Genomic DNA, 15,306 nt, shown 5'->3' on the forward strand with positions numbered 1-15,306 from the left:
ATTAGCTACTCCAGAGTTGCGGACTAATGCCCACTGGTTGGTGAATTGTCCTGTTTACTTACTGCAGAGGGCGGGGACACACCACACCTACGGTGCTCAGGGGATAGTCTTCGTTCTGTGCGTGGGAGGGACCTCCGGGATGCTCGAGGGAACAGACGAGGTACTGGGATTGGAATCAGTGTCGACTGTGTGTACGGCAGGTGCCTTAACCCCGGCATCTCCAGGGTCACGGTCCAGCCTTCTGACCCATCTCCTCGGCCCCTCGATTCTTGTGATGGAAAAGTCACTATTCTTTTTCTTTTTCAAGAGTCAGGTAAAATAACACCACCTTTGGAGTATCTTCCCTGGATCTATACCTGTTTAATACACTGCCAGTATTATATTCTCTTAAAAGTTGTACGTGTTTCTATTATAATCCGAATACTATGATGTTTCCTTAAAGTATAGAGGCATATGAATATGTATAAAGCACTTGTGAACCTGTAGAGCTAAGGACCTTTATTTTAAAATACAATATATGTATAAATATATCTAGTTATATTTATAGATAGTACTTATAGTATATATTAATATACACTATTACATATTTATATACCATATGCAAATATGTATATTTATATCACATAATATAATTTATATATCTTATAAATCATATATACCTTTATATTATAAACTTATCTTAATAGGAATCTTAAATTTTATTAAATTAATAAATCAAATATAATTTAAATGAATAAGTTAAATATAAATTAAATGAAATAATGTAAAATTTAGTAAATTTTAACAAAAATATAAATTATATGATTCTTATATATTATATAATTTAAAATTATATGAATTATATAAAATATATTATAAATATATGCATTTATAAATACATATATTTGCTGCTGCTACTGTGGTGCACTGTGTCCCTAAATTCACAATGTGGAGACAGGCCCAAGGGTGACACTTATATAAGCAAAGCAGACGCTCTGCCACTGAGCCACATCTGCAGGTCCCCAGCAAAGGGTTCAAATTCTGAATGTCCAGGGACAGACATGATCTCGATACCAAACTGATGTTTCCATTTTTTTATAAAGTAAACTCTAACATGACTGATTCCATAAACCACCCCAAATTATAGCTGCATGATTACAAATTACATTGTGTATTTTTTGAAATGTCTTCATTGTGAAGTGCATGAGTTATTTTGTGATATCCTTTCTAATACTAGACTCTCAGAACTATGTCAAAGAAAACAGGGGGGTCAGCATGACAAGGAGAGATTCAGGTATGTCTAAGACAGGGATGAGTAGACCCTGTGCTCATGATTTAAGATGGGATGTATCAGTCACCAATAAATAATGTCTGTCCTCTTGTATATGTAGTGAGAAAACACAATCTCTTCTCACTTAACTATTACAGTAAGCCTTGATGTAAGAGAAAGATGAAAATAAAACCATGACTATCTGAAATCAAATATTAAACTGAGGAAAAAGAATAAAATGAAAGTACTCAGGGCAAGTTATCATTTTCAAAATATCTCAACAACCACTAAGAAGACTTCGGGTAATCCTTAACAATATAATTTCTAGGGTACTGTCAACTGTCAGGAGTAATTCCTGAGAATGAAGGGAGGAGTAACCTCTGAGCATCTCCAGGTGTTGCCCCCAAATCAAATACACCCCTCCACACACACACACACACACACACACACACCTCCTAGGGTAAACACATCCTTTCCTTCAAACAGCTGCACACATAAGGCGTAATTCGTCATTCAAAATTATATTACAACTTCAAATTAAAATGTTAGAGCACAACAAGACATATTAAAACTCATTTGCATAGACTCTTTGCAGATAAATGCCATTTCAAGTACCTTGCTTAAGTTGCTTTTCCACTTGCTTGAATAGACCAATAAATCGGACTTGGAATGGGTAGTTCTTGCTTGACAATACAGGGACTTGCCTGTCTTCTGTTTTGAATTGAGAAGCGAAAGAGCGACTTTTGTAGACAAGCCAAGTGGATTTGGGTTATTGGCGCTGACCGTCCAATCTGTGTATGCTGATGTCTTCTGGTCACTCTGCAGCTGGTGCAATGTCTTCTGTCGTAACAGGTAACACCACGTAAAGCTGGTTGTCGTCTTCAGGCTGGGGAAAGGCAGGGGCCGGCTATCTCCAGCGTCGAGGACGGAGAGCATGGTAGTCGGCAGCTGACTTTGTTCTGGGGTGTGCACTTTGTCGCCTTGATTTTTAATCCTTTCAGACTTCCTTTCATGGTTATTGTCTATACATTCCAAAGGGGAAACGTGAGCATTTTCTGAAAGGACAGGTGAGTTTTTAACTCTAAGGGTTAGTGATGTGGATGACTTGACACTTTCAGTCTCCTGCAATTCTTTTATAGGTTCTACAGTTACAGTCTTGGAGTGCCCTGTTGATAAATTATCGGCTGGTAAAACATCTGTCAAATTACTAGCTTCGCCACTAATTTTGGGCTGGAAAAACACATCCTGTTCCAGTATCACACCTTCGAGAGGTTCTGTAGTACAAACCTGTCTCACTAAAACGGGTTTTTTCTGTTTCACTTCGTTGGCTTTTGAACTCAAGGGTTCCAATGGCCTGGTCTCTGCTGCACACACAGCTCCGTTCTCATCCTTAGCGCGTTTCTGGTGCTTTTCCATGGCAATGTCTAAACTATTTGCTGGAGAAAGCATCCTTTTACTGGAAGCAGAAGATTCTTGCTGTGGGGACAGTCTACCGACAGACATTTTCTGAGCTAGGGGCAAAGGTTCCGACACAGAAGAATTGGAGTCCATCTCTGAAAAAACATTTTTGCAAACAAGTTCATCCTTTGGGTTTGGCAAAGCACTTTGATGATCTTTCTGTGATTTTGGCATGGCATTTTGTTCACCCGCTGGCACGATACTCTGATTAGCCTGACAAAGAGGCTGACTGGATAGATCTTGGGTCACCAGGATTTGTGGCAGCGGTGTGACTGTGGCAAAAGAGTAAGCTGGAACGTTACTCTGCAGGTGCACAGGTGGTGTAAATGACGGTGGCACCTTCTGCACCTGACCACTGAGTGGCCCGAGGGTCAGTGGTGGCAGAGGGCATGAACTGGACATGGCATCTACCAATTTGGTTGGTAATGCCAAAGAAGGGGCATGAGGGTTGCCCTGACCTGGGTCTGCCAGCACTTGATTTGGCAAAGGTTGGACGGAATTCGAAGAGTAGGACTGGTTTGAAGTGAAAACTTGACACTGAAGTTGATACTTGGGGGCAAAACAATCCTCCCTTTGAGAAGGTACACATAAACTGGGACTTGACTCCTGCCTGACACTCTGTGGAGACACTTGCCGTGCACTCTGCTGGCTCACAGGTGTATGGATTTGATTTAACACACTGATACCAAAAAGTTGTTGGACGGGAAAGACGCTAGCAGAGCTGGAATTGGACATTTCGGTTTGCAGATCCTTAACTTGAGTTTGGGCGTACAGAGGATTTGCTGGAAACTCAGCGAAGGATGTATTAGTGAGCTGAGGTCCCTGGAGGGGCACCACATTCACTCTGGGAAGAGCCAGAGCTTGGAAAGAACTCGGGTTCACAGGAGACAGAGCACTATCCGGAGCTATGCTTAAAGAGATCTGCCGTATCAGTGGACCCCTCCTTCTCTCTAACAGAGGCACGTGCCCCGAGACCCCCATGCCAGAAGGAGATGTTGGAGGCTGCATTTCACCGAGTGGTGTTTTCTGGGGTGGAGTTATGCTCCCACAGTCAAAAGATTTACTTCTGAAATCAGAGACCTCCATCGATGTCTGCATGCAACTAATCTGCTCGGACGCAGCACGCCTCATTTCCCTGAGAGTTGCAGGAACATTAAGTGTATTAGAGCCTGCTGGCATCATGAGAAACTCTGCTTTATTTAGAAAATCAATTCTGGGGGAAGCCTCAGATTTAGAAACATCCTCTATGTCCAATGAAGCTGAGAAACTTGAAGTGTGTGACAAACTGCTCTCCCTACTTAGACTCCTGGAGAGAGTGGAATCGAAACTTGATTCGGTGGAGGAATGCTCGATCTCGGCGAGACGGAGCCTCTTCTTCTTGGGCGGCAGCTTCTCTGTTGGCAATTTCGACAAGGTCTCACTACGCTGGGGCCAGCTGAATTTTTCTGATTTCTCATGATCGTGGCCTTGGGTTTCTAAATCCCGATCCGGTTCTTCGGTGACCAGAATTTCTGGGACCTGAATATTGTGCTGCCGAACCAGCCTGGACGGCTGCCCTAAAACATGCCGCTCATTTGCCACCTTCCTCGGGCCATCCTGAAGCTCTCCTTTCAGGACATCTGACCGGGCAGGAGGTGCGTTCTGACAAGGGCGGCCTTCTTCTGGGGAGATTCCCATCACCTTCAGAGTCCCAAGCTTTCCTGGCCTGCTCAGGTCCTGGAGAGAAACGGGGGAGCCTCTCTCCAAAGACTCGAGCTTGTCGAAGGAACTGGGTCTGCTCAGTGAGTTCGTGTGCTGGATGACCGAGATCCCAGCACCGTGTCGCTTCATCTCGACCTTCTCTGGGGCGGCCACTGCATTCACCTGTTGCTCCAGGATGGTAGACAACTTGGGGTCCAGGCTCTGGTCAGGGCCCCTGGGCACAAGCTGAATCTGGGGATTCTGCAACTGGATACTTCTGGGCTGCGGGTCACCGGTGATGGAAACAGTATGCCGAGGCACAGTGGACCCCGAGCCCACGCAGTTCTGAAACTGGAGGCCCTCGGAGCTTTTGGGAGAAGATCCACTTTCATTTTGCTGGAGCTCATCTTCATCTCCGACACTTTTCATCTTTCGCCTTTTCCTGATCTGGGGTGTCTGCTCCCAGACCCCTGTGGAACCAGCCACTCTGTAGTGTAGAATCTGAGGCTGGGTGCCACCGGGCACGGGGCCGTGTTCGGGCTCTCTCATGGGTACCTTCGTTTTAGGTCCGTGTAACTCTGAACAATAAAACTTCTTGTGGTTCTCAAAATTTTCCAGTTTCCTGTACCTGTTCCTACACGTTTCACACTCGAACATCGTGCCTCGGCCCTGGTGAGACTTCTTTTTCTCCAGATGTCCTGGCGTCAACACCTTGTTCCTTGCGGATACGACTTCATTGGTGGCACCGCAGCCCTGGTAGCTCTCGTCCAGGGACTGCCCGGTACCAAGAACATGATTTTCATTGGTGGAGGAGTCTTCTACGGCTGCCTGTCGGACAAGGGGACGGGGGTGTCCACTTTGGGGCACGGAAGTGTTAGGTCCTGATACAAAGACATCATCATAGAAAGTCCCAATTTTGTCATCAAATGACTGACTTCCTCTCAACGGATGGGGGGAAGGTATTATGCTTGCAGGTACTGCGGAATAACCGGTGGTGGGCATAGAATTACTTCGGGTGATAGGTAAACAGTCAAGGGAAGGAACGGAGAGAAGAAATACTTGCTTCGATTTTTCAGTAGGGGTAAAGGGGGACTTTGGTATGTCAGAGCTTGAACTGGTTCTCCGTCCCATTGGTTTCAAGTCAAACTGGAAAGAGTCCTTAAATATGTATGATTTGGGGGAATCGATACTTCCTCGCCTCGAGAGAGAGGTTCTCCGGGGTTTGACACTATCCAGCTGCTTATCGTCTACCAAGGCTTCATTGTCTGAGATTAGCTTTGAGATTCGTTCTTCCAGGGTTTTTGTGGCCAACGGTGGGCGCATGGAACCTGGCTGCAGGGCTTTGTCCCCAGCTGGCACCGGGGAAAGTGCTGGCGTGTTAACACGAGGTGCAGGGGGTCCGTTATTCTTACTTGAGTCGTGGTCGGTGGCGGGGAATGTCCTGGCGGAGGGGGTGGGCGGGCTTGCTGTCTGATCGGCACTCTCAGAACGGGAGAAGTAACCCGAATCGGTACTTCCCAGACTGCGCGGGCTCAGAAGGAGTTTTCCTTGCTGCTCCTGGGAGAAGTCGGTCGCCTGCTGCCTCTGCAGCTGGGCGTGCACCGTTCCGACGTGTGCTTCCTGCTTGCCTTCCGGCTGGCTCATCTCCGCCGTCTGCCGGACCTTCTCGCCCGTCTCGAGGGAGGACACCCAGGCTGCCTGTGACAGTCCACTGGTGACCTGAAGGTCCTTCTGTTTCACACTGGGAAGATCAGGCTTCGCATCCAGAACCTTTGGGCTCTCGCCTCTCAGAGGGGACAGGTGGACAGGGTGGACCACAACTTTCGGTAATTCGGTCACCCCCTGGGATTCTGAAGCCCTGTCCTGCAGCGGAAGCTCACCGGCCACATGATCTGCATGGCTTGGCGTGGGACCCGACGTGGGTAATGCTTCGGAACCCGGGGTCGTTCTCGTGATCTGCCCGGGCTGCAGGTCCACGGAGCCAGAATCATTCTGTCTGTCATCAGCAGTGCCGTCCTCCTCGCTCTCCCCACTGTCTTCGACGTCTGAATGGAGGCTAAGTGCTTTGGTAGACTCGTGCGACAGGAACAAACCACCTGTGTCCGGCTGCAAGACAAGGCCCAGTTTGATAGTGTGGGCGTGGGACTTTTTGTGCTTGTAGAGATTACTTTTAGTCTTAAAGGAAAATCCACAGGTCACGCAGGGGTAGGGGCGCTCGCCGGTGTGGGAGCGGATATGTTTCAGAAGCACGCTGGGCTTCGCACAAGCTCTATTGCAATATTCACAAATGTATTTCCCTTGCTTCTTGGGCTTCTGCTCTTTCAGAAGAAGATTGCACATTTGCTCCATGCTGTGATTGACGACAGAGGCGACGGGGGTTGAGTTATAAACTGGCGTGGGGGGCGACTGCGTGGGATGGGCCGGGCTTACTGACATGGGGGAAACAGAGTCCATTTGCTGGTTTGGAGGAGTAACCTGAGTTCTACTGGGAGGTGAAGTCAGACCGACAGAGGACGTGACTACTATGTTACAAACTGGTTCAAGTTTGGTGTTCTCTTGACTCTGCACCAGTGCTCTGGTGACACCCGGACATACTGCAGGCTGCTGCTGCCGCTGGTTTGGCGTAGAAACTAAGTGTTCACTGTATGACTGAGAGGCGAGCGGCCCTGCTGCTGGCTCCCTCCTCTGAGCGGCTGACGCTTGCAAGGGGTACGCGGTCCCAGAAGCAGCCTGGGACTCGATACCAAATCCTTGGGACGTCTGATCGAGGGCATCCACGGAACAGTTCTTCAGCTGCAAAGGGGTCTGTGGCGTCTTATTTGGTCTCAGTTTCTCTATCTTAACTGCACAGGACGAGCCCGTCTGGGACAAGGTGCTCAGTTCGGGCTCCATTGCTTTCAGTAAGACATCAAAGGCGGTGCTCGTGTACGAGGAGGAAGTAGTGCTGCCGTTCGAGGAGATACATTCACTGTGGTCAGTTCTGCTTTTGCCGCACAAAGAACTCGAGTCACATTTTCCATCGAGGAAGTTGAGCTTGGAGGGTTCCGAGCCCTCTGACCGCCACCGACGCAGCTCTGACGGGTGCTGCAGAAAGACAGGCTTCTTGGGGGACACAGATTCGGCTAACTTGGAGGCCTCTGCGGTGACCCCCGGAGCAGCCCCGTTGGGTTTGGCAGGCTGCTTCCCATTCTTCGCAGGGCTGTGGCTCTGGTTCTTGGAGGGCTCGGACGCTCTCTGAAGAACAGGGAAGGACGGCTCTTCTGCATTCGGCTTGTGTTTCGCCTGGAGAGGATTTCTCAGCGGGGACTTGGGTATTTTCTTCAGGTGATTCTCAGCTACGATCTTTTTCCGCTTCACACCTTTCAGGGATTCTGAAGCTCCTTTTATGCCAGCCTCTAAGATTTCTGTCCAAAAAAAAAAAAAAAGAAGAAAGAAGAAAACCAATTGGCGAAAGAGTACATACACACCGACTCTAATTTCTATTAAGAAGTAAGATGACAGGGGCCAGGACAATGGCTCAGAGGTCTAGAAGCACATGCCTTGCACACAGGGGCATCACTGCCAGGAATGATTCCCGAGCACTGAGCCCCTGAGCACCTCCAGGAATGACCTAACCCTGCTCTCCAGAGAATTAAGACTACAATCATGGGGCCGTGATTACCGCAGAAGAGGGCAACACAAGCAAATCATGTGATGGATGAACCTGCACACTAATATGCTAATAGTGACACGAAAAGTCTATTAAAATAATCACACAAAGACCAGAGAGTACAATACTATGTTCCTCTCCTGTTTTTTTTTAAGAGTGTGTGTGTGTGTGTGTGTGTGTGTGTGTGTGTGTGTGTGTGTGTCAGAAGGAGCCCCCTAAGATACGCTCAGTGGCATCTGGTCGACTGGTCCTGTGGTGCTCAGGCCTCTGAAGCAATACAGCAACATCCACAGTGTGGCAGGGGCTGTGCAGTGCCTCGGTCTGACCTGGCGTCCCAACACATGCTGTGCTTTCACCCCAACTGCTCTGCGATCTCCCTGCCCCCATGAATGCTGAACACATGCCTTGACCCCTTGTCTCAGCAGTAACCTGGAAAAGGATCTTTTGAAATGGAATCATGAACCTCCTTCCCCCTTTGCCTCCCAACTTGAGGGTCTTCTCCACGCCAGTCTGAGAAAAGTGGCCCACTGAGAGAAACCCAACCTTCCCACGCAGGGTGTTTATCTCACCACATGTAACATGTTTCGAGTTTTTGGCCATGTTTCTTCATGTCAGTATATTGCTCTAAAACATGAAACACTGATATACCCATGAGAAAAAGGGCTATTACGGAATTCCTTTTAGAACAGACAGACCTCAGATGGTCATGAGACACTAGTTTGTAGAACCATGAAGTATTGTTAACATGGTAATTATAGCAATAAAATATGAAAGTACATCAACAGATTTGTGGTTCTTCACCAGAATTTTAAGTCTTGTCACAGTTGCCGTGAACTGAAAGAAAGTAATCATTTTAAGTGAACAAAATATCCAGTGGCTGTATTTATCATTAATCATAATAGGTAGGTGTGTGGGTAGATAAGTATGTAAACAGAGCATATTGCAGGAGAAAAGATAAATTCTTTTCTAGCGGCACAGGAAGTAAATCAGCATTTAAATGTCATCGGTCAAATCTATAATCTCTGTCAAGGATTATAGATTTGAGCAACCATTACGTGCCACAGCTCATTTCCATTTTTTGGGTTCTTCAAGCACATAATAAAGATTATTCAGCTTTTATTACTTATTTGAGAAAAGTTAAATACTTGAAATTTGTATTAGACCAGAAAACTAGACTATAATAGGTAATATGTACATGCTGATGATACAATTTATAGGATAAAAATATTCTGGTATATGAAAATCAACATAAAAACATGAATCCACTCAAGTTATAGTTTCCCTACTGTAATAAAAAGAATTCTGCCCCTATGCCCCCCAAAAAAACAAAAGTCAGGAAGTGTCAGGACTAAAATACCTGGATTAAAAGAAATGGGAGTGGATGGGTAGGTACCTATCAGGTTTGTTGATTGCTTTACCAAAGGACATGGAGCAAATGCGCTCCTATTGGTCCGTGCACTCACTCCTTAAAGGGTGATTTCCTCTCCAGGACCAAAGGAGTAAAGTCAAGGATGTGCTCTCTGCCTCTCGTATGGCAAAAGGACAAACTGGAAACCAGAAATTATCGTCTAGAAGGGCGCAGCTTGGACCTGGGCTTCCAAAACCCTTGGGTGCAAGTTGTAACGAAAGCAAAAGCCACAGGCGGAGGCTGTTCAAGAACACACAAAAAAAACAAAGAGAAACCACTTGGAGGAGAAGTGGTTCCTAACCTAGGCAGTCAGAGCAGAGTTACAAGTGATTTAAAAAAAAAAAAAAAAACACCAAAAACAGCCACAAAACTGACCAAGCGAGGTCCCCCTCAGACTCTGGCCACCAGACTGTGACTGGGATCGAGAAGTTAATTTTGTTACGTTTGCACACCTCTGAAGTCAGTTTTTATTTTCAGAGAGTTATCTGAAAAAAAAAAAAAAATTAAACCGCATTTTCCACTACAAAGAAAAAAAAAAAAACAAAAATCTGATTCAATCCATGGGAGAAACACCCAGAAAAACCACATTACTTTAAAAGGATCATTCTGTGTTACAGTTTCAATTCTTTAAAAAAGCAAAATTTAACTTCGTATCTAAGAAAATGTGGCTGCAGAAAAAATGAGGGGGGTAGAGGGGAGAGAGGCAGGTAGGCATCTTTCTTTTACACATTTTCCTAAAAAAACTGGTCTGGAATTTAAGAATGAGCTTGGGGGTCTGGCAGGGAGGTGGCTGGAGGGCTGGCGTGCATGCCCCCCAGCCCAGTTTGGGCCCTGCTTCTCCGCAGGGCTGCACGAGTGACTCCCAGCCTCTGTGAGCACTGTTTGAAAGATCTTCTTGACATTCCCTCTCTTTTGCTCTGAATTTTGTGGAAATAAATAAACTGCATCTACTCTACATGTCTAGTTTAAATGAGGACAGTTCTCTCTTTCGACACAGGTGGTGATTTACTTTCTACTGGCACAATTATTTACTCCTAGTTCTTTCTCCCTTTGAATTTTCACCCTTGCCTGGTGCTGATGCACCAATTCTTTCTTTCAAAACTCTGACTTCTTTGCGCCTAATCAGGGGCTCCGTGGAGAAACCTGGTGCCAGGGGCCTGCCGGTGGCCCGCCCTGGATGTGACTTGCCCGTTTCGGCCTGTAAGTCTGCAGATGTATTTCTGAAATGTAATAATACAGCCAGGAGTAAACTCTGACATGACCAATGGACAGCTTGGAATTACAGCCTGAGCTCTATCAGATTTGGTTAACTGGAAAATTTTCTGTTTTAATCTATCTTCAAGTACTGAATGTGGGGGAGGGACTTATTTATGGCAATTATGTTTATGCTGGGCTACTTGATACTATTTTAAATTGTTTCTACCCTTTTATGTTTCTCTCTAAAGAATTACCTGAATGTTTTCCCCCTAAGTAATAATTCAATTTTAGGTCATTAAATTCCTTACTGTTTTATCATGTTCTGATATTGCTGTGTTCTCATTTTGTTTCCTTACTTGCATAATTTCCTTTTATCCCATATAAATTTAAGAAAAAAAAGAGAAGAGTGTGTGTAAGAGCACCATGGCCAAGTGTATGCTGATGAACAGCTACATCAATGTATGATGACAACCCTCTTCATTATAACAACAAATGGGAAGGGAAAAGGTTAAAATAAAAGTAATGAAAAACAGGGCCTGGATTCATAGTACAGTGGGCAGGGTGCCTGCCTTGCATGTAGTTGATCTGGGTTCAATCCCTGGCACCCCACAGGGTCCAGGAGTGATCCCTGAGCACAGAGCCAAGAGTAAGCTCTGAGCACCACTGACTATGTCCAAAACCCCAAAATAGGAATAATAATAATAAAAGTAATTTTTAACAAGAGAAAACAAAAAGAAATCCTTGTTTGTTTTGGTCAACACTCAGCAATGGTAGTTTGGAGGCAGGGAAAGGGCAAATCCCAGTTTGTGTCCAGAGGCCACTACTGTTGGTCAGTGGTCCAGGGCCAGGAAGAGCCGGGGCTTGAACAGGAAGAGGTGGAAATCTCTTTGCAAAGCTTCTGTTCAGCCTTTGAGCTACTTCTTTGCCCCTAAAATCCTGCTTTGATGAAAAGTTAGACTATTTCAGCCTTATTCAGAGACAGACCAGTGTGAAAACTTCAGATCTCTCTCTCTCTCTCTCTCTCTCTCTCTCTCTCTCTCTCTCTTTTAATGAATCACGAGATAGTTACAGACTTACACACTTTCGTGATTACGTTTCAGTCATACAGTGATTGAGTACCCATCCCTCCACTAGTGCCCACTCTCCACCACCAATGTTCCCAGTATCCCGCCCGCCACCCCCATCCCGTCCCCACCCCCGCCCCCACCCACTACCCCCACCTCCGTGGCAGGCACATTCCCTCTTACTCTCTCTCTCCTTTTCGGTGTTATGGTTTGTGATACAGGTACTAAGAGGCCACCATGTTTGCTCCTTAGTCTACTCTCAGCACTCATCTCCATCTGAGCCAGCCCTCCACTCCAAGCATTATTTACTTAGTGGCCCCTTCTCTATCCCGGGTGCCTTTTCCCACAGCATGAGGCCGGCTTCAGATCTCTTCTTTGTATTGAGGACACAAGGACACCTGTTTTCTACCTATTAAGAATGCCCTGGGGCAGAAAGTCAAGAAAGGATCCAGAGAGACTATTCCGAAGGCCCTTAATGCAAGGGTTCAAATGCTGCCTCCAGCTCAGCCAGTGACCCTGAGCCTCCCAGAGGATTCCAGTAAGAGCCTGGGCTAGACCAGGCAAAGCCCTGAGGAGGTTTACAGTCTTTCACCGAGGAGACTAAGGTAGCTGGGGGAGGGGGGATCAATTTACTTCCCATTCCCTGAATCTCAAACTCAATATATATGTATAGAATTATAAATTACAGCTGCAAATCTACTACTGGAAAATTTCAGTAGGGAAATGGTTAGGCTAATTATGGCGCCGCCACTTAACATAATATTATACATCCATTTTAAATAATTATGAAGATTGCATAGCAATATGAACATTATGGTATATTAACTCTATGTGCATATTCTTCCCCTTCCCTAGAGAGAAGGCCGGGCGAGAGGCAGACAGCCGAGAGCACACACGGTGAGCTGCTCCGGTGAAAGGACACAAGGGAGAAGGCGAAGAGAATAAATAGGGGCGGGGAGAGACAGAGAGAGACAGAGACAGAGAGAGGGGCAGAGGGAGAGAGGGAGAGAAAGGGAGAGGAGAAAAAGAGAGGAGAAAAAGAGGAGAGAGAGGGAGGAGAGAAAGAAGAGAGGAGAGACAGAGACAGAGATAGAGAGGGAGAGACAGAGACAGGGAGAGAGAGGAGACAAGAGAGGAGAGAGAGGGATGAGAGAGAAAGGAGAGGAGACAGAGAAAGAGAGACAGAGAGAAGAAGAGAGATAGACAGAGACAGAGAGAGGGAGAGAGAGACAGAGGGAAAGAGAGGAGAAAAAAGAGAGAGAGGGAGAAGAGAGGAGAAAGAGAGAGAGAGAGAGGGAGAGAGAGAGAGAGAGGGAGGGAGGGATGGAGGGAGGGAGGGAGGGAGAGAGGTCCAACATCAGAAGTTTGTGACGGCCCTGGCCCTGTATTTACGGGTGAGCTGCAAATGAAAAGGTACAAGGGGAACTGGGAAAGACGACAGAAAAATGAGGGAAGGGTCCAGGAAGTCAGGGTTAAAGACTCAGGAAAGAAGGTGCGGCCGGTGGTGTTACACAGTACATTCAGAGTAAAGGGGGCCAAGGCAGAGGGCAGTGGATCGGGGATGATCTGATCCCAGAGAGCCGTCTCCAACTGGGCCTAAGAACCACATCCCTACAGGGACAGGGGCGGGGAGGCTGTGCTGGGGTCAGCAAAAACATTCTGGGAATTCGCTTCTCTGTCACGGAGAAAGAGAAAAGGCCAGGACGGCAGGATCAGCAGAAAAGGAGTGATGAGGGGAGGTTTCCCGAGGATAAGGGCGGGCTGGGCCGGGGGAGAAACGGGAAGGAAACGTCAGCGGGGAGAAGACAGACGAGAGCACGAAACACTGCACCACAGCTCACTCACTTCACCTTCAAGGTTTTCCCCTTCCTCACCAACGTGATTCACGTCTCTGCGAAGCAGGCCAAGCGCGGAGGGACCACCTAGCTCCCTCCTTCCCACCTCCCGTCACGCCCTGCCCCCCGCCTTCACTGTGCTTGTGGCACTTCGGCAAACCTCATCTTTCAGTAGGTCCATCTTCTCCCGACCCCCGGGAGTCTGTGCTCACCATCTCTGGAAACGTCCTCCCGGCTACTCTCCACTCTGCCAAATGTCATTACCAACGTTTAAACCGCCACACTCACATTACCCGAAGAGCTGACCCCTTACTGCCACCCTGCTCACTGCAGCCCTAATTACTGCACCACAAAATGGCATTTTTAGCTATTTATATTTTTTTGTCTACCTTCTGATTCGGTAAGATCTAAAAGGGCTTGTCCTTACTACATATTCCTAATTAGATCTCATTATGAAAGAAACGCTGGTTAATAAGGAAGTTCTCCATTTCGGGCAAGAGTAATAACAGTTAATGAAATTCAACATCCATTTCTTACCTTCAGAAACGAACGTAGCTGAATTTACTTAAAAGAGCAGAGAAACTCAGTACTTCTCATTAAGTCAGAAATAACCAAACGACACAAAGCAACTTGAAACAGAAAAACAGAAGTTCTCTTGAGTCTATCAAAAAACTAGGAGCAGCCCAAGAGCCTAGCTGTGCTGCATGGATAAAATGATGGGCTGGCTCACCTGGGTCAGTGTACAAAGAGGAGGTGGGAAAACTCACAAACGAGTTTTTTTATATCACACCCGATGATGCACAGGGGTCACTCCTGGCTCTGCACTCAGGAATTACCCCTGGCGGTTCTCAGGGGACCATATGGGATGCTGGGAATTGAACCCGGGTCAGCCGCGTGCAAGGCAAACACACTACCTGCTGTGCTATCGCTCCAGCCCCCATGAGTCAATATATTGCTTAGCTATGTGGCAAACTGTTGAGAGTCAAGCGTGTGCCCAGGGGGAGTGCCCACCCCTCCCAGGCTCCTCTCAGTAGTGGCCCATCAGTAATTCCACCGCAGAGGCAGGGCAGAAGGGCAGAGAACACCTCCCTCCATGGGCAGGTACAAGGGGAGCGTTCTGCTGCCTTTCGGAAATAAAATAAGCCATATTGACACTTAGCTCGCATGGAGCAAAATCTGCCCACTTAAAGCCGCTGGGAAAAATGCAGCAGATCTGTCACCCGCAGGGCAGATGGGGAAAGAACAGAAAAAGTAAGTATCTGTTGGAGAACCCAAATCAATCCAGCAGCAATGAAGTCCGAGATCTGCCACTGGGAAGAGCAGCAGCAGCCAACAGAACTGCTGAAGACTGAAGTTAGACCGGGGTGACAGCGGTCCGAACTTGCCCACGACCAGCCTGCCCTAAGAAATGAGGAGGGGCCGACTGTGCTCGGTGGAAGGAAGGAGGTGAACACTCATTCCAATGGCAAAGGCAGCCAGAGCTGAGCAAGGCGTGTTAACGTTGAGAAAAGTCTTCCAGATTCCCCATTACAAGATAAGCATAAGAAAGAGAAGGGCCAGAGAAAGAAACTCTGGTACATCTGTACAATGGAATACTATGCAGCTGTTAGGAAAGATGAAGTCGTGAGATTTGCTGATAGGTGGATGGTCATGGAGAGTATCATGCTAAGTGAAATGAGTCAGAAAGAGCAGGACAGACATAGAAGGAATGCACTCATTTGTGGAATAGAAAATAACATAGTATGAGACTGAACTGACACCCAAGG

At 46.9% G+C, this 15,306-nt stretch overlaps 1 protein-coding gene across 4 annotated transcripts in view; it reads right to left on the reverse strand.

Moving 5' to 3' along the window:
- Window positions 1–15,306, reverse strand: part of HIVEP1 (HIVEP zinc finger 1) — a 150,500-nt gene that overhangs the window by 29,547 nt on the left and 105,647 nt on the right. For all 4 annotated transcript variants that reach the window (XM_055125820.1, XM_055125821.1, XM_055125818.1 and 1 more), the window contains exon 4: window positions 1,865–7,791. In XM_055125820.1, coding sequence (XP_054981795.1) covers window positions 1,865–7,791 — 5,927 coding nt within the window. The remainder of the gene's footprint in view (window positions 1–1,864; window positions 7,792–15,306) is intronic.

The sequence above is a fragment of the Sorex araneus genome, chromosome 2 (assembly GCF_027595985.1).
Source record: "Sorex araneus isolate mSorAra2 chromosome 2, mSorAra2.pri, whole genome shotgun sequence".
In the NCBI taxonomy this organism is placed as follows: Eukaryota; Metazoa; Chordata; class Mammalia; order Eulipotyphla; family Soricidae; genus Sorex; species Sorex araneus.